The sequence below is a fragment of the Cygnus olor genome, chromosome 2, assembly GCF_009769625.2.
Source record: "Cygnus olor isolate bCygOlo1 chromosome 2, bCygOlo1.pri.v2, whole genome shotgun sequence".
Lineage (NCBI taxonomy): Eukaryota > Metazoa > Chordata > Aves > Anseriformes > Anatidae > Cygnus > Cygnus olor.
In genome coordinates, this window is record NC_049170.1 from 64,002,500 (window position 1) to 64,021,897 (window position 19,398).

Below are 19,398 nucleotides of genomic sequence, written 5' to 3' on the forward strand. Positions count from 1 at the left end.
TACACCCCTGTTCTCTGTTCAGCTCCACTCTGGTCTCTCTTCTCCTCTTTTCTGCATTGTGCCTTGAAGCTTGCTTTGAGGAGAAAATCCTGTCCCCCCGCAGCTCTTATGTGGAACGTTGTGGGCAGAACATCATTAAATCTCTGCCGGATTGGTGTCGGAAAAAGATCTAAGAGATAACCCCCTGAGGTAACAATAATACACTTTGCATTTTAATAGTGGTGCCTTTGTTACTATCGCTGACAGCGATGCCAACTGCATATATCAATGAATCGTTTATGTTTTAAATAATCCAGTTCTTCCAAGCTAAAAATGAACGTATCTCTCTGTTGCCTCTCTCTTGAGGGCTGCTACTCCATACAAAATCCAGTCCTCCTGTTGAGAAGCTCTTTTCAGCTGAATAAGAGCCCCACACAGTCCTTAGAAAATATGGCTTAGAACAGAACCACTGCTAGCTGATTTTTTTTCTGTTTAATATCCCTTTTTCAGATCAAATTCAGTGTCCCTTTGTTAAGCCATTCTGCTGCATCACTCCCTGGACTGAGGCTGCAGTGCTAGCGCAAATAAATTATTCAGGATCTCTGGAAATTAAAGACGCATTTACAAAAGGTAAGAGGCTCTTCTCGGGTAGGTATTACCTCCACAAGCGTAGGTAGTTATGAGCATCTCAGTGGAAAGCATTGGCACAGCTATAAATCAAGTCGAAAGATAAAGAAAATGAAGGGCTTTCTTAGAGAAGTGTTTTAATGGGTAAATTGAGTCATCAAGGAAGTGCTTATGATCCAGGATGTAATTTCTGATAAACACATTCAAGAGAGAAAGAAGAGACCAGGCAGAGTAAGTATTTAAAATTCAGCTACCCTTGCACTGTTGAATGTCTCCCACCAACTCCTGGACCTCTACTGCCCCCCTCTCTGTCGCTTTTCAAATTTTTTCGGACCAGTGGCATTTATTAGTTTTGGTGAGGAGTCAGGGATGGTTATACTTCCACTTGTGAATAAACCCAAATTTCATGAGCCTTGAAATATTTCTGAGGTGTGCAGAGCTGCTGACAAGGAGCAGTGCTGACCTGCACAGAAGTGGCTGGGTCCAGATAGCACCAAAAGTGCTGCGTGGCTGAGAAGGGCTTCTTGCTTGCTAATCTTTAGATTCTTTCTGCTGTGAAAGCAATTGGAAATGCAAAGATGCAAAGAAAAAAGTCTCCAGTTTTCCCCAGATGAACTCTGGGCTGACTAGAATTTCCAAAACTGCTGAAATTATATATAATATATCATACATATATATATATTTATATTATTTCTTAACTGGTTTTGAAGCAACAATGAGCTATCTGGTGCTTGATTGCTCAGTGAGCTATGACATGTATTAACAATGCTTAATTTTTCTGGTCAAGGACAAGAATCCCAAAGAGACAGATCAGCCTATGAGTGGCAAAGAAATATACAATATACCCACATTCTGATATAACATATGGTACCCATGTATCTCAAGAAAAACATAGATGATAATTACAAAATTGTTCTGTAATTATTTAGAAATTTATAGGGTATTCACTTTCTCCATATTTACTTAATATGTTTTATTATTATTATTTTTATTTTTTAATATTCTAGCAACTGATTTTACTGTCAGGATGCTTCTTGATAGAAGCAAGGGGTTTTCAACAGGTGATGGAGGACATTCAGAAGAACTTTCAAACCCCACACCTGAGCATTCATACCCGTCCCTCACACCTTAGGATCTCTCTCAGTCAGTCAAAAACCAGAAATAACACATGGTCTGCAAGCCTGTGTGAAGATGCCAGGAGGCAAGACAATAAAACCATGCTGAAAACAATGAACAAATAAATTAAAATGTTGATGGAGAATGTTGATTAGGAGTGTGAGCTGCTTGCTGTGCATCCGCAGACCCCCAGCTGACCCCCAGCTCCAGCACCTCTCCCTTTCATTGCATCTCTCTGGGGAAGCAGTATTTTTGGAGGAAAATCAAGCTCTCCCAGCTGCGACTATGTCAGGGTGGTGGTCAGCTTTTAGCTTCACTGACGCTGACAGTGCCCATTTAAATCCTCCCATTCTGGGAAACTATTATGCCAAACAAAGCAAGAAAATTGAACCTTTACAGTACTGTGTCAATGTGATGATTAAGATAAGATACTGAGGGAAGATACTCTGGGATTTTTTCTATCACTTGTAATTTTCTTTGGATTCTTTTGCCCTGACACAGACTCACCTCCTTTTATATCCTGCAGGTGTCTGCAGTGTAAGCGTGAGAGAGGCGTGTAAAAAGGAATGATGCACACAGTAAGACCCCTCTCCCCCCCCGCCCTTTTTTTTTTTGGTTTAAGTGTAGGGGGGAATTGGGAAGAAGGAAGAAGGGAAAGCACATCTCCTATTAAGTTAAAGAGAACAGAACAGGGTGATAGGGTATCAGGCACTGAGGTTAACTGGCTATAGATGATAAGAACTGTTGACCTCATCTTTTTTGGCCTTTTGTTATTCCCTCACCGGAAGGGATACCTGAGGGACTGTGGTCATGGAAGCCACCAACCCCAGTGCCATGCATCTGACAGACGAGGTGAGAAGTATCCATAGCCAGCCACAATACCAAAGACATTGCCATATATTTGTGCAAAAAGACTGAAAGCTTCAGAAATACATGTGCCTCAGGAAGGAGGAAGATTTATGGAGGCATTGCCAGTGGCATAGGTGCTGGCACCTGACGGGAACTCTCTGATGGAAAAGCCCACCTGAGCCTGCAAGGGATCCTTGCACCATACTACCTACTTGGACAACATCTTCAACCCTGTGAGACCTCTGGCTCATGGAGCTGGGGGTCGGGGCAGACCCTTTCTGATCCTAAATCTGGCAGAAAACCTAATCCCCAGCATTTAACACATTTCTATATAACACTAGAAACTAGTGCAGCAGTGCTCCTCACTTGTGGCCAACATGACTCATCATTGGTGAGGAAACATACCCCAGAAAACCAAGCTATCTGCCCAAGGAGAATAAATTTTCCCTAAGTTTTGCAGCCAGTTTTCTGAAGAATGAAAATTAAATACAATGCAAACACAATGTGGTAATCACAGAATGATCAAGTATCTTTTAAACCCATTGTTGGGGACATCACTTAATCCGACACACAATAGTTAACATCATAAACCTTAATTTCAAAGGGAGATTACTCTCATCCCTTCATGCAACCACTTTGGCAGATTTAATCAAACTCTGTCTTGAAACAGCTCTGGGCTTCTTTTTACCCCCACTCCTCTGTTTTGAGGGCTATTCTAGGTTTTCACTCTTAGGTAGTAACCTTTATTAATGTTCCCACTACAAATAGAGGTATGATTAATGAAATCCCATGCTCTTGTACCAGAAGTGTCCATTTAAACCATGGTTTAAACCATTCTTCTCTCTTTCTGGTGTTTATGCCTTGAAGGATTCAAAACCAGGACTGTAATCCCTTTTAATCTTTGTTTTGCTGAATTGCCAAAGTATTTTAACATTCCTTCAGACATCTCTATTGCTGTTGGGCTCAGGAGCATGTCTCCTTTCTCAAACCCAGTGCTTTTCTCTGTTTAGCTGTCTCTTTACCCACCTTTTATTTCTTGTATTAATCTTCCTCTTCTTCACTTATATGAACATTTCCTGTGAGGTACCGTATAAGAAGACCCTTTCCTTATTTCTGGGTAGAAATAAGGAAAGTAGTAGTAGGGTAGTTTCCTTATTTCTAGGCCTGCTGCATATAACCTTGCTAACACAGGATGTTATTTTATAGGAAGATGTTAAGCCAGCCTCACAAAATTAATTATTGACAAAACAGTGCTAAGTTTTGTCCTAATTTACCTTTGTGTCCTTGATTACTTCTTTAAAATCTGGTCTAAGTGCACACAAGGCCGCCTGCACCACTGACTGCTCCAGTTTTGCAGACGGATGTTGGTTTTTGGACAAAGGCCTTGCAGGACATCACAGACACCCTTGCTGTGAGGCTGGGGACAGTTTTGTGCCTGCTCTGCCTGCTGGTGTGGCAGTCCTGTGAGCCTCCCTGTGTTACTGTGGGGTGCAGCATAGGACCCCCAGCATCCCCAACAGGGGTGTAGAGAAGGGGTGTGCAAGCAAGCAGGCACCATGCCATAGCCTCCAGAGGAGATGGGGTCAGGCCTCTTAGCTCTGTCACTACCAGCAACACCCCTCACATTCCCCCTTTTGGTCACTGGGGAAAAAAATAATGAGAGTTACAGTGGGGTACACTGATCTTTGTTTCAGTGGAAGTCCTTAGTAAAAGCACAGATAAAAGCAACCAAGGAAGGATGCTGAGTTAAATAAGTGCTGGTCACTATTTTTTCCAGAAGACATGCATGCAATTTGGAAGGATTTTCTCTTTGTTTCTGGAAGATGTTCATTAAAGCCACATCAAATATCAGACTTATAAGATTAAAAAAAAAAAAAAGTGAAATAAGTTAACTTACCGTTTTGGGAAATGTTCTGTAAGTCTCTGTGATTACAGTGATTTCTCCTGCGTAAACGTAGATATAGAGAGTCTGTCCAGCCTCTGAAATAAATCGAGAAAATGCAAGCCACTAAACTTTTATGATGTGGATGAAAACAAGTCCAATATTTAAAAAGTTTGTTCTTGTCTCTGAACAACACTGTGCACCAGTTGTGCATATACTTCCATTTTACAATTTCTCTTTTTTTTGAGGTCATAAAATTATTTCATTTTCAATAGCATGGCCTAGAATGGATGCTCCAACATTCTCTGAGAAGCAATAAATGGTTGGAGAGTTTTGTTTGGATTGTTCATCCTGGATGCTTTCACCCTAATCTTTCAGGCAAGGTGTTTAAGAACCTTTTTCTTATACATCATTTACCAAAACAATCCTGTTGATTGCTCACTAATTGACTTTTCAATTGGCTGTTGTAGAAGAAGAAATAAAGGAGAAGAAATATTGTCAGGGCATTCATTTCCCAGTGCCATAAATCTCGGGTGGATTGATCAGAAGACAGGTTAAATTTGATTTTGATTACTTTTCTCCATTACTTTGCACTGTCGAGAAAAATTAAAATGCAATGAAAAGGATAACAGCCCACAGGGAAGCTGATGAGAAGGCCATGCTCTGAGCCATGAGTACCTGGCCATGGCTATCGGAGCTGTTGATCTTGTGTTTGAACTTAGGCACGAAGAAATCAGATAACTGAAATACCATGGCTCAAGAACAGCCAACTTCGACAAATGCAGAGGAACATAAGACAATGATAAGTTTTGAAACCAGCAATAAAAAGTAACTACCTACATAGAAACATATGATAACACTAACTAGTAAGCAAGCGATAGGCTATGCAAGGAATGTGGGAGGTCTTTGGCTTTCAGCATAGCAGGCAGGGGGATGAGGAGAAGCAAACCAAACTTCTTGGTCATACACTCCTTAGCTAATCCGTGGCATCCCTCTTCATTGATTAGGGGGTGGAAAGGATGGGCACAGCCTGCATCAGTTTGCATCTCTGTTTCTGCAGGCTCAGTGTAAATGGGAGCCTTCTGCAAGTTGTCCTCTCCCACTGCACATTGCCTACTGGTCTCCTCTAGACTTCATTGTTGTGCTGTGAGATTTTGAGCTGCTTCTCTTGAAAATGAAAAAAAAAACCAAACAAAAAAAACCTCCCAAGCAGTCCTCCTTTATTTTCTTCCAAGCATGGAAGAGATTAAAAAAGAGATCAAAAACTCAACACTGGCCCAAGGCCTATTGCTGGCAATGCCAAGGTCGGTACTAAGCTCCCGTCACTTGCCAAATTCAGATTCTTTGCAACCCAGTTAATTACCGTGTATAGAGCAGCTGGATATTGTAATCGATCTATAAAGGCCGGTTTTGTTGCTATCTCTGAATGAGGAGGCTGCACAGGTCTTCTCTGTTTGGCTTGTCAAGTAGTATACAACATTAAAACACACACCCTGTGAATGTAACTGAGGCTGGGAGTCTGGTTTGTGCACAGGCAGAAAAGAGCAAGCAGAAGGAACAACTGTATGGTGCAGCAGATATCTTTCCTGGAAGACAGTATACTGTGCCAAGTTTTTAGTTCTGTTGGTAAAGGGCCTCTGTAGACTTGCCTCATGCTTGGTTTGGCATTTCACTGTATTCATGACCTGTCTTAGACACATCATATAAAAAATACCTAGAACCCAGGCCATACCAGGCACTTTTGAGGTATTGTACCCTTTAGTTCTGGCAGGAGGCAATGGTCTCTTAATGCTAGCCAAAAAGATGACTGAAAAATACTTTTTTTTTTTTCTTTTACTTCACAGTTCAAAATGCCGACATTTCAAGGTGTTTTCTTTATGTTTGCACTTTATTTTCCTTACCTTCTGGCTGAGACTTAGACTTTTTTTTCTCTCCATCTATCCCAGCAGTCTTCCCCATCCACATGAAGCAATTCAACAAGGTAAATCAAGTCACATGCTTTTCCCTTATTCTTTTGCAACTTCCCTCTCAATGTGAAAAAAACAAAACAAAAGAATGGGGAAGAAAGATCACCTTTCCCCCCAAAAGGAACACCATCAAAATAACCTCAGGTTATCATTTATTCTACTGTTTCAACAACAAAAAGGAAACAGGATGAAAAGGGGAGGAAAAAAAAAAAGGAAAATGCTGATTTTGTTAGTTTCAGTCATGCTTATTTCTCCCTGCCCCAGAAGTTTGAGATAATTTTTTTTACTACTTTTTTTTTTCTTTTCTTTTTTTCTTCCTTCTAAGGACAGAGTAATGTCCTTAAGATTTTTAAAATATTGCTAGATTACCTTGATTTCAGAAATCAAGCTGACTAGTGTTTTTTGTCTTTTCTTCCAAGTACTATTTGTCTCACAATGTTTTGAGGGCCTTCAAACTCGTTACAGCTCACCCTCCCCATCCATTAGCTTACCCAATGGTGGAGTTCAGGAACCCAGTGATCTCTGAGAACTGGGGCCAGTCAAGCTCGTCAGTAAAAGCCATGGGGAGGTTAGCAAATGATTTCTGAAAGAGAAATTTTTAAATCAGCCTGGTTTCATATTCACAGCCCCAAACCAACAATTGTAACAATAGGTATAGCGGTAATTATTTACGCATGTACTTAAGAAGTTAAGTCTTGCATGACAGGCATACCAAGAGGTGGATGAAGGAGGAGCAGAACCAGTGGCACACAGAGATGGCTGAATCGCATCTACTGGCACCCTTTGATTTTGGAGGGGTCCAAAACTCCTCCTGAGGTGTAGCACATGCTGCAGGTGCACACTGCCAAGGCGGCAACTCTTTGCTGCAGCACTGCCATGCCCAAAGGTGGGTCCACCTGGGCACAGGAAGAGTAGGCAGCGCGGTGTCCCCAGCCTCTATTGCAGATGGAGGGGAAGGCAGGGATGATGCTGAATTCAGTCCAAACTCCCTTGCTCTCTCTAACGTCATAAACCACGAGCATCCAGCTTTTAAAAACCTCTAACTGGTCCTTACTGCAAATGTCCTCTTTTCCTGCTTTTGCTGGTATTACTCCCTAATGCTTTTTTTTTTTTTTGTATTTATTTTAAGTGACCGCCTCTGCAAAAGCCTCAATGCAGATGCAAGCTCTGCTGCACATTCGAAACACTGTGCCCAGTTCATCTCCACTTTGATTTGTGAAAGTGCCAAAACTGGTGAAAGACAAGAAAAATGGCCTCAAGAAATTGTGTTGCTGCACAAGGACAAGAACATGGAGTAAATTTCCAGCTTCTCCTAGTCTGGACTATGCTTACAAAGACAAATGCATAAATCCAGTGTACTCAAACTGAAAAACTGTTGATGAAAAAGGTAATAACCAAAAGAAGGTCAAAACATAAAATAAGAGAAATTACAGGCTGATTTAATTGGTGTAATTTATTAGCTTCATTTTCTTTTAAATCAATTGTAGGGTTTCCTTAAACCCGCACTGCTATCAACAGCAAGCAGATGGTAATTTTTCCTCCGAGAAGGTCAGAGGTAACTGAGAGCTAAATCCTGGTGTCCCCAAAAAGTCCTCGTTCTCACAAAATTATCATTTATGTGAACAGGAGTTTAGCCTGAGTATATGGCTACAGGCTTTGTATGTAAGAGGCTGGGGGGAGATGGTGGGAAAGGGGAGGAGAGAAAAGAAGGGGGGAGGGAGGGAACGAGGGGGGATGAAATCCTGAAGCCGAGCTCTGAGAAGCCTAATGCAAGCAGATGCCAGTGTAAAGCACGTAACAGCGTATTTGACCTACTTACGGTAGATCTGCATTAGTTACCAGGGTGAAAATGGGTCTGGCTTAATAGCTTTCAGTTGGTTCTCTCTCATATATATGCGCGTGTGTCCTTGGCTGTATCTGTATATGCACACACACACACATATATACACATACACACAAATACATATATTCAAGACTGGAGGGAACTTCCAAACCTGCCTTCTTCTAATGTGATAGCTTTGTGTACAAACAGGCCCTTAATCGAAGGGCTAAGCAGAAATGGAGGGGTACAGCATGGCTTGGCCATTTGGAGTATTTGGATTATTTAAAGGCAACTGAAACATTGAAATAAGTGACTTAACATAGAGCAAGCTGTAGAGATGGTCTCTTACCAGTCACAGCATGTATGTGTATACAGAGAGCCCAAAACAGATTATATATTTTTTTTAATCAAACCCTTCTATGACCAAGCCTCTCATTATTTCCATTAGCACTCCACAATAATGTTTTCCTTGGACAAGGCCCATAATAATTTTTAACTGTTTTTTTTTTTTCCCTGCAAACTTCGCTTAAATATGAATTAGCCAGAATCTAATTGAGTTGCAAATGGCTTTGAAAAGAAATGTTTGAGCCCAGAATTATAGCTGCATTTAAAAACTGTATATGCATTTGGCATTGACACTGCTCCAGCAAAGCACTTAAAGCCAGACTTTTCAAGATATTTCAGAACCGAAAGGTGAAGATGAGTATTTAATGGAAATTTCACAAGAATGCTAGACCTTGAACTCACAGGGTTGTAATTTGGAAAGCACGGTCTAACAGACTGCATTTTGCTTAATCTCAGATGCAAATGTGACCCACACTAGAGGTGGATCTATGCTGACTTTTAGCTCAAAACTTCTGAGCACAGCCTTGTTTAAATACCATTCTCTAGACTATTCTGGCTGAGAAAACATGCTTCAGCCTACGTGTCATATTTTAGCAAAGAATGATTAGAAAGTTTTTCCAACCTAGCTTCAAAGGCTGTATTTTAGTCTCAAATGCTGCAGATGGGTCTCACTTCGAAGGAACCTTCTCACCTTCTAGATGTGTCCCAGCTTGAGATACATCTCCCAGAACCCTCCTGTTTCTCTTGCACCAGGCAGCCAAAGCCATGGCTGATGCTAAAGGCATGCACCAAGCTGTGCTGGACAAAGTTAGCTTAAATGGAAGACTGCTCAGCATTGCCATGCCAAGAGATTTTCAAAATACGGCCAAAAAAGGACCCTGGAAATGTAACGCTCATATGAGCCTTTAGAAATGGCAGTTGCAGAAATTGTGAATGTGATGAAGTAACCCTTAATTTGAAGGAGAATTAGGTGTTTGTTTTTATAGTGTTTTTAATGATGTTCAAATTCTCTTTGCAGCATTAAGTACCTCAGATAATATTCTTATTCTAAGTATAAAAATAAGCAGACCTTAGAGCTTGTGAGGAGAGAGCATCTTATCTTTTTATAAATCGTGTACTGCATTTATACTCTCTCTGTGAAGTTGCAAGGGATATAAATGTGAAATTAGTAAAATTATTACCTTATTTCCTCCAAAATACAGCATCTTAGTCATCACAGTGCTAGCTGGGAGAAACTTGCCTGCAAATTACTGGATTTAGAAAAAAGCTAACAAATGCTTTTAAAAAGATTTTCACAGATCAAATTGCTGTTATTTGTAGTGGGGGGAGGGAGGGAAAAGAAGTCAGAGAGATAAGTGATCAGGATATCCTGAACTCACTTTTAAAGAAATGGTGGTGGAATTTTTTATTTTTCATAGGAATATATAGTATGAACTTGTTATTTAAATGAAACCTGGAAACCTTTTGAGTTTGTGGGCAAGTAGATATTTTGTGGATATAGTGGATTACAGATAGATGTAGGATTTATTTTATTTAGCATGAAATAGAGATCCAAGAGTGTTTAAATGCATCTTCCTAGAAAGGGTATCTCTAGCACATTTATAAATGTATTGCTTTTATCTCCAGATAAAATGATCTCTAAAATGAGATTTAAATGTAAGCTCCTATCCCAGACAAACAACAGAAAAATGCTGCATTTAGTAGCTATTTGGAAGTCAATTGTAAGCAGATGGACAGAGCAGCAGGAGTGCAATATCCATTGCTAGACACACTAGTGTTTTTAACATTAGCTTTCCACAAAAACCATCCACAGACAAAACTAACAGTATATCTTCTGCTTTGTTAAACCTCATAAAAAGCATGTCTACTGCATTACACTTTATTTTTAGTGTCAGAATTTTCATGTCAAAGGAATGAGCATTCAGCTCAATTCTTGCTGAACTTTTCTACAGGAAAAAGGGCTGGTAAACCCAAGACCAGCTGACAAGAAGGAAGCTAAAATAAGGGTGACTCAGCCCCTTCTTACATCTGAATAACTCCCTCCCTATAATTGTGCAATGAGCGTTTGGGGATTTAATGGCGTGATTGGAGGTTGAGGACGGAGCCATGTGCTCTGCTGCTTCCACAGGAACATGCGGGCAGGTATCCTCAGTGATGGTCCTAACGTTATTTTCTCAGTGTTGCTGCACCTCAGCCAGATACCCATATGGTAGATTTTGGGACTTGACAGCACCATGTTGGTCAAAAACTTTGCAACTGAGGTACCTGTGACTTCCCCTAATGCTACATAGGGTAGTTTTTTGTTGTTGTTGGCTTTAACTTTCAGATCTGGAGAAATAACACGTCTATCTGAGTATAGCTTTCAAAGATGTGTCCACCTTGTAATGAATACTCTCCACACCAAGTAGTGTCTCCATATGCTTTTGGGGGGAAGAAAGTACTCTAAGGGAGATGGTAACTTTGTGACTGGTTCCCAGCTAGACAGAGAAATCCAAAGCCCAGTATAGAACAGCTTTCCATACGACAGCTTCCCAGCAGTGGTCTATGAGAATACAGAGCAGGGATCTGAATTCCAAAACTGTTCAGCACCAAATTAGGTGCCCATCTGGTCACTCCCCTGCTGATCAGCCAGTTACCCAAATGACATCCTGAGCCCACTTCAGTGAGGAAATTTCTCTTTCATATTCTCATTCTTCCCTTGTTCAACTTTGCTGCTCCTTTGCATGGTAGCGTAATCAGGAGAAGCACCCATTTTGCAGAGCCTCTTAACTGAATTCTCAGCACCTCTCTCATAAAATTATTTCCCCACCTAATTAGCTCTAAAGCAGGAATTAACAGCTGCTGCTGATGTGGTGCTGATTAACAAGAGGGCCTGCAGTATTGTTAAAGCACAAATTTTACTTTACAGTTGTATATGTAAGCACTTGTATACATGAACAAGTGTAAGGATAAATATGAAATATATAAAACATAAAACATGTAAAAATAGAGAAAATCAGTAATGCAATAAAATATTGCATTTCATAAATTTGAATTAAGAGGCACACAAAGCTTTCCCTGGAACATGGTAAAATTCTTGGGGGGGAAAGCCTTATTCGGTATTCCATGCAGAGGGCTGAGACGCCATTGAAATGGAAATTAAAGCTTTGAACTGACTCTGGTATTGACTGTAGAGGAAACCATTTGATCAACTATTTTTTCAGTGTGTCTTACAAAGAAATTTTGGCAGAACCAAAGTGAAGTATCTTGAGCTTGATAGCACCGGTGAACAGCAGGTAGATGAGGCTAATGCGTTATCCTCATAGAACCTGAGCATCAGATCATTGCTGTGGTCCCAAATTAAGGATGGTTTCTCTGCAGTTAGGATGTAGACACTCCATGCTCTCTCTGGTCACAAAACCAGCCCTAGATGTGCTCAGAAATTCTCCTCAAGGAAGACTTAGTACTGAGAAAGGATGGGTGCCTATTGACCATGAAAGGTGCACTTTGACTAGCCTCAGATCACCCTGCTAGCTCTTGGCTTTTACAGGGATGGAAAACCATGACCTGCTGCTTTAACCCTTTCATTTTTGCATTTGAAAGAGGGAGACAATGAGAGAGAGGGGAGGGAAAAAGGATGACAGGAAGCAAGGGACACTTCTCATGCAGACATCTCTCTGCAAAGTGTTTGCATGCAACAGTAGTCCCCATTTTCATTCTTCCCTTGCTTTGAAGAAATATCTGGAATAATTTTTCAAATGCTCAAAAATAACTGTTTTCCTTTTTAATTCATTAATTAAACCTGCACATGAAGGACATTTGCCAACAGGATTTAACACTACAGATCGAGAGAGAAATATTGCACCTACAAGACCCCAGAGCAGGGTAAACTGCTGCTATTGCTATTCCACTCACACAAAGAGTGAGAAGCAGAGGGCATGCAAGAGAAGGAGGCAGCAACAAAGTCTGAATTAGCTTAGAAATTTCTTTGTTAACAATTTTGTGCACAGGTGACAACTTTCTTAGTTAGGGTGAGCTGCAAGTTAAATATTTTAGTGTTCTTAGAGTTCAAACACTTGTTCATTTACAGCACTGAACTCTCTGTATCTCTGCATTAATATTTAACTGTTGTATATTTGCCAGGTCAGTAGGAAAGTTTGCAAACAGCTGTACTTAGCTTCTCCAGTTCCAGCGATGTCTTAACTCCATTTATTTCCTATACTGTGGGTGAATGGAGTGATGAAGAAAAGCTAGAGGGAAATGTCTCTCTCCTTGCCCATTCCCCTAGTGCAGGGCTTTAGCTCTAACTTAGAATCATGGAACCATGGAATCATTTTGGTTGGAAAAGACCCATAAGATCATCGAGTCCAACCATCATGTAACAGTGCAAATCTACCACTAAACCATGTCCCTAAGCGCAACATTCACACACCCTTAAATACCTCCAGGGCTGGGGACTCCACCACCTCCCTGGGAAGCCCCTTCCAATGCCTGACCACCATTTCTGTGAAGAAATTCTTTCTGACATCTAATCTAAACCTCCCTTGGCATTACTTGAGGCACCCTTCCTGTGGTGAAAAAAAACACTTCTCCCTTTCCAGACAGCCCTTGCTCTTCCCAGCATGCCAGCCGGCTGAAGTTTAGCACTGAGAGAAAATAGTTTTTGGATTTTGCACAGAAAGAGCCACACAAGTTGCTTGATGCCCATCAGACTGTAACAAGGGGCACCAAAACCCACTTCATGATCTGCTCTCCAGCTCCAGACCTCGAAGCTTCTGGCTCTGCATGCCATGACCAGCTCTCGGTCCTTACAACTAGTGGACCAGCAAGCGAAGAACAGCAAGTTTCAAGGAAGAGAAATGCCTTCTAAACCCTCATATGTGATAATAAAATGCTGACATAGTCTGAAATTATTGTTGCCTACGTGGCTCTGCCACCAGTGTTACTGCCAGAATCATCATCACCAGTGTTATTACCGTCTTTATTAGACAAGATAATATCAATTACCATTAGTGCTAATTTATTATGTTCATCATCAGCTCTGTCATCAGTGTCATTCATCTAATCATTGCTCATAAACGTTTAACAAAGAAAAACAACTGCTAATTGGCAATATTTAAATCAGCTCAGCTCTGGGAGCAAAAGAGGGAGAATGCATGAAACTCTCAGACCTCCAAAAGCACTGTCACTTGCTGAAATTTTGGAATAAGGATTGTTTTCACGAAATTTTCCAGATCCCTTTTCCACAGAGGCCAATTGAGGAGTAGCAGGTGTTCCCCAGGGATAACGTGCAGAGGCAATCTGCACATCTGTGCAACAGGGCCCTCATGCAGGGAAAGACAACACAGTCCTCCCTGGCCAGGGAGCCACACCAGCTCCGGGTAGTGGGGCTCATGGGAGCAAACAGCAACAAAGGACAGGAGCGTGCCTGTGAATTTCTCTCTCCCCCTTCCAATTACTCTTTGCTTGAATGATCTTTTCTCCTGTTATATCATTCACATCAGTGACCTGCAACAGGCGAATCTCAGCGTAATTCACAGCCAGGCGCATTTTGTTGAAATGAGAAATGCTGGAATACTGCCCAAAGATAGACATCACTGTGCTGGTGATACTCTACAGTTGTTACAGAAACCATTTCCTTTAGGACAAGTCTATTGCAAACGCCTGTGTGACCCCCACACCTCTGCAGACATATTTGTACAACAAGCCTCAGAGCCTGCATGTTTGAGTTCCCCATCTTATTTCATATATGCCAAAGATGAGGGAAAACAGCCCAGAACACATATTTCAAAACCAGGCACCTCGACCCATGGCAGAGGGGAGAAAGCAAACAGCAATTTTGACAAACTGGGTGCAATTTCTCACCGCTGACATCTGCGTGACAGTCATCCACTCAGGGGGGATGTGGAAATGCGCACCGGCTGAGTCTCCCAACAGCACAACACCTCGTGAGTCTGCGCCTAATTAACACATTTGATTAATGGCATGAAATGGTCCTGGCAGGTAAAGCACCCCTAAAAAAGCAATGAAGCAGAGCATGGAGAGCAGTGCTTGAAGAGCAGCAGCAGCAGCTGATGCAGTCTGAGTACACTGCCTTTCGTATGGCCAAAATGTTCAGGCCCTACAATTGGATTTTCACACCACCTGCAGTAAAAAAAACATACTAAAAGTCAACCCTAGGGAAACACCTGGGTACTGGGCATGAATACATGAATAACAGGGAGAAAACTTGCTAATCAGAAAATAATCTTGGTTGTACTCAAGGATGTTATTTCAGCACAGGCTCTGCTGTTCAGCCAACGTTTATTTTTACTACCCATAGAACATGTATGAAAGATACTTAAACATTTAGTTAAATGGGATTACTTAGGAAACCACTCAAAGCTCTTTATAGCAGGACTGGGTGGTGGGTGCACTACTCACACAAGCATTTCTGCTGGAACAATCTGGCAGTTTTTGATTATATATATGATATATACATAATTACCACTTCTTCATACACTTGAAGATTGCCTTTCACTGAAAAATATTGGAAAGACTTGCCAGGCAATGGCTCACCTCCAGGACGTTGGTGTAAATGTCAGGCAAGGTGAGCAGCCAGTGGTGGTTTAGTGAGGGCGTTCTTTGTGTGCGTGCGTACACCCGCACACCCACACTGCTGTCTGGGAGATAAGGTTATCAGAAGCACTGCTGGCACACCAGTGGGTCCACCTGGGCAAACATGGACACCCAACTGCTTCCTCAGTTGGGCTTAAGGCAGCACTGAAGTTGCAGAGGCAATGACTCCATTTGCTGGTGTCCCTGATCTATGTGTTTCAACACAATAACCACACTAGCTTTTAACAGAACATAACCTGTGAACAGCACAGGCTGCTGGTAATCTCTGCCTATCTTCAAGATTAAACAAGAAAAAAGGATGTGTGCCATTTTTCTTTCTCACGAAGTTGTGAAGCCCATTTTCTTTCCCCTACATTGGTAATGACCATGCAAATACTAAAATATTTATGAAATGAATACAAAATACAAATTGCTTCTTGCACTGACTTTAAAGATTCACCTTTGCAGAATTTCTCCTCATAGGGAATTCCATCCTTTGGATCCATGCCCTGTTGGAGGAGAGAAAAGGCAGATGAAAGTCTCTATCAAGTGCTTGAAAAATGCTAGTGCAAACCAGAGACTGAGAATTTATGTCTTGAATGTTTGCCTGTAGGAAGCATTGCATCATAATAATGACACTTTCCATTAACTTGTTCTAATAAGTGTGTATACATTTTAATTATAATAGCTATAATTTAAATAATCATAAACATCAATAAACAAACTCTCATATCTGCTTATTCTGTTTCCTTATAGTTTAATAAAATACAATTTTATTACTTGGAATATCCAAGGCAGTAAATACATGGAATAATCCAAATCAGTTAATAAACCAGAATAATAAAAAATCCACCCATTTATGGACTAATTCAAAAGGAGGGAAAAAAAAAGAAAAGGTAATCAGGAAGAAATTTGAAAATGCAACTTCTTTTACTTACCCATATGCCATTGCAGTTAGAGTCACTTTTCACGTCCCAGTTATCAGGGCTAAAACAGAGTTACAAAAGGGTATACAGTGTTACAGAAAATAAAGAAAAAAGAGGCTTTGGAGGAAATCAGATCATTTGTGCCATTTTCTATGAAGAACGTAAAATAATTAGAAATTCCTTTCTGCACAGAAGAGTGTTTATTTTCCATTTGAGTCCAGGAGAGGTAATTTTTCTTGCAAAATGAAATATTAATTTGAAGTCAATACAGGAGGATGTCAAATGCAACTTACCCATTAGGTTTGCATTTTCACTTTGGAGAAGTGAATGGGGATCACTTTTGCAGAAGACCTGTCCTTTTTTCCTGCCCCTTTTCCTTCTTTTTGAATTTTTGTTGAAATTCACCAAACCCGACTCCAAATTCAGTGCATGAGGGCTGGAGCACAGCCTCCATCTTGGCACTGATGACAAGCATGGTACACACAAAACACATCAGATTTTCACCCCTCAGGCTAATATACCCCATCCCTGGTCTCAACCATCCCCTCTCATCTCCATCACAGTGAAATTAAGCACAAAGCAGTGGTGTCCCCTCCCGGAACTTGGCCAAAAACAAATATGTATCTCATGCTTCACAAAGCCACAAGTATTAGAAATAATTAAATTATTTAAAATACTTAAAAGCTTTACCGTCTGCCAGGGTACACGGCGGTGTTTCTGTCATCGCAGTCTCTGCCTCGCCAGTGATAGCCCCGCAATGTCTAAAAGCCAGGAGAAGCACGCAAATAGGATGCTCATTGTTACCCTGGCACTTCTAATTTAAAATATCTAAAATGAAAATCTAACTCAAGGTGCAGGAATAAAGCCCAGTAAATGGGTTGTATTCCAGAACCTAAGCTTTAAAAAATGACAGCTTGCTCACTTTGGTGCTGAAATAAAACAAGCTGGCGATTTTCTTATTTTTATTTTATTTTTTTTAACTTGATGTTACTTTACCTTGTTTTAATTCAACAAACAGACCACTTTGTAGCAGAGCAATTTGCTTTTGTGGGAAGCATAGCTTTATGTGTACATCTCCCCAGATGACATAAATGAATGATTTTTTTTTATCCAGAAAAAAAAGAAAAAAACTCTAGATTTCACTCATTTTCACATGAATGAATAAGGCTTTGCAGAAAGTAGGAGGAATTACATAGACATTCTCATTATCAAGGGATTATTGTACCAGAGGAAAGGCTTTGCTTACTGGGAAGGTACTAAATTTATCTCCATCAAAATCTTCAAAAGGTAGTTTATTTCTTATGACACTACAAAAACAAAAACAACAAACACTGTGTTAACATATGGAAGGAAACCTATTCAGAAAAAAAAAAAAGTGTTCAGAATAGATAATAGATTTCATGTTCTTCACAGCTCCACATTCAGTTTTAGTTCTGTGCTTGTACCTCAAAATGATTCTGCCCAAAGGAGCAAATCCTGATTTCTTTCAATATCTGCTGAGTGAGCACCAGAGGCGAAGCTGATGGACTCCTGTGTGGCTGCAATATTGAATCCACAGCCTCTAGAACAAGTTGGGGCATCAAATCTGCAGTAAAAGTAACTCACTTTTGGATATAAATACCAAACTCAGCCTGGCACGTCTTGCAATCTGCCAGATACGTAGTATTAACAGAAGTCTTCTACCTGGGAAAGAGCTGCAGAATGGGGTTTTATGCTGATGGAAACCTTCTTCTGTTAAAAATAAATGGCATACACCCATTCTGATATGCATCCCTCAACTCCTTACGCCATCTCTCTTCTGTTGTGACAGGCCTAGAAGACTTGCCATTTGCATACCATGTTGCACAAACAAATGCTTATATTGTCAGGTAAAAAATATGCTTTAGGAGACATAATCCAGACGATGTCCTTGGCCTTTCTTAGAAACTCTGACCCTAAGCTAGCAGTGACATGAAGTTGTTCTTATTTCATAGTAATTGGTATTCCTTACAGAGTTATGTAGCTGCTGCTTGCCCTCAGCTCAGTAGAGTATGGCTTTTGGTGTTGAGCTGTGGGCACCACAACTTGGTGAATAACACAACAGAGACATTTCTGGGACTTGAGAAATCTCAGGAGAAAAATGGCTCCCACTTGGATGTGTCGTATCTTTGTGTGTATGAACTGAGGGCTCAGCCCTACATAAGAGTATATTTGTACTCTCAGAGCTGCTAACTATATGTATGCAAATATTTTAAGTATTGCAAAAGCACAGGGATCTCTGCACTCTCACCTGCCTGAACCCTCTGCAAGCCCCCTCTGTACTGCCTGGACTGTGGTCGTATGAAGGAAAGAAACAGCAGTAAAGCATAGGGAGATTTGTTAAGCTGAGGATTTTCTTTTTTGAAAGAAAGGAATGTACCATACTCTGCTACTGGTTGAGGACTCAAAAGTTTATACGTACTATTTAATCTTCTCACATAGGTTTGCCAGAAGAGGAAATGCACATAGATTTGAGAACCTTGTGGTGCTTTTCTGGAGGGGAGGAAGATAAAAGATGAATACATTAGTTCATAGAGGCCGCGTGGCTTGGGATATTGTATCAGTCAAATCCAGAGCTACATCATCTGTTTTCTGCCTAATAACATCTGAAAACACCAATAACTCCACTAAGGATGCTACATGCCGGAGGATTTGAGGATTTAGACGTGACACAGCAGTCAACATTGGGATTTCAACTGAACATTTCACAAACCAACAATGCTTATTTTCAGAAACCTGTAAAACTAAACGGAAGAAGCTCTCATGAAGCTGTCTTCTGTCATGTACCAAAGTTACTTTTTTCACCTTTCATAAAAACTGCAGTTCTCATGTTGGATAAACACAACAGTGTCTGATACTTAGTGCAGAACAAGTGAACGGAACACACATTGAGGCTAAAAGGCTGGTTTCTGCACACTTGGTGGGGAGCTTTGGATAAGCCAAAACTCAAAAGCAACCCCAAAAAGGGGAGAAATGGGAGGATCCAGTGTTTGCATAGAATGTCCTTGATTTTTCATGAGATTTTTTTTACTTGGGAATCTCATAACTAGTTTTTATCTTGGCCAGCCCTGCAACCTGTAAAAGGCAGCTGCTGCAGGATAAACTTTCATCATTAGTACACCATAATCATGGGCCAATCCAGGAAGCTTCAGGAGCCAAAAGAGACCTTCCTAATGAATTCTCAGGTTACAAAACACTGTGCTGCATTGGAGATCAACCCCACAAACGTGCTGCTAATGTGGTTTCATAAGTTCAGGTAGTCTTTAAACACCAAGAGCGTTCAGGTGGCCA

The 19,398-nt window shown here is 40.8% G+C and overlaps 1 protein-coding gene across 3 annotated transcripts in view; it reads right to left on the reverse strand.

Annotated features, from left to right (window-relative positions):
- The window catches only part of AOAH (acyloxyacyl hydrolase), a 77,974-nt gene that overhangs the window by 24,813 nt on the left and 33,763 nt on the right, over positions 1-19,398 (reverse strand). For all 3 annotated transcript variants that reach the window (XM_040545676.1, XM_040545674.1, XM_040545675.1), the window contains exons 7-14: positions 18,530-18,600; positions 17,336-17,396; positions 16,780-16,850; positions 16,102-16,150; positions 15,624-15,672; positions 14,432-14,526; positions 6,912-7,003; positions 4,469-4,551 (exon numbers count right to left, since the gene is read on the reverse strand). In XM_040545676.1, coding sequence (XP_040401610.1) covers positions 4,469-4,551; positions 6,912-7,003; positions 14,432-14,526; positions 15,624-15,672; positions 16,102-16,150; positions 16,780-16,850; positions 17,336-17,396; positions 18,530-18,600 — 571 coding nt within the window. The remainder of the gene's footprint in view (positions 1-4,468; positions 4,552-6,911; positions 7,004-14,431; positions 14,527-15,623; positions 15,673-16,101; positions 16,151-16,779; positions 16,851-17,335; positions 17,397-18,529; positions 18,601-19,398) is intronic.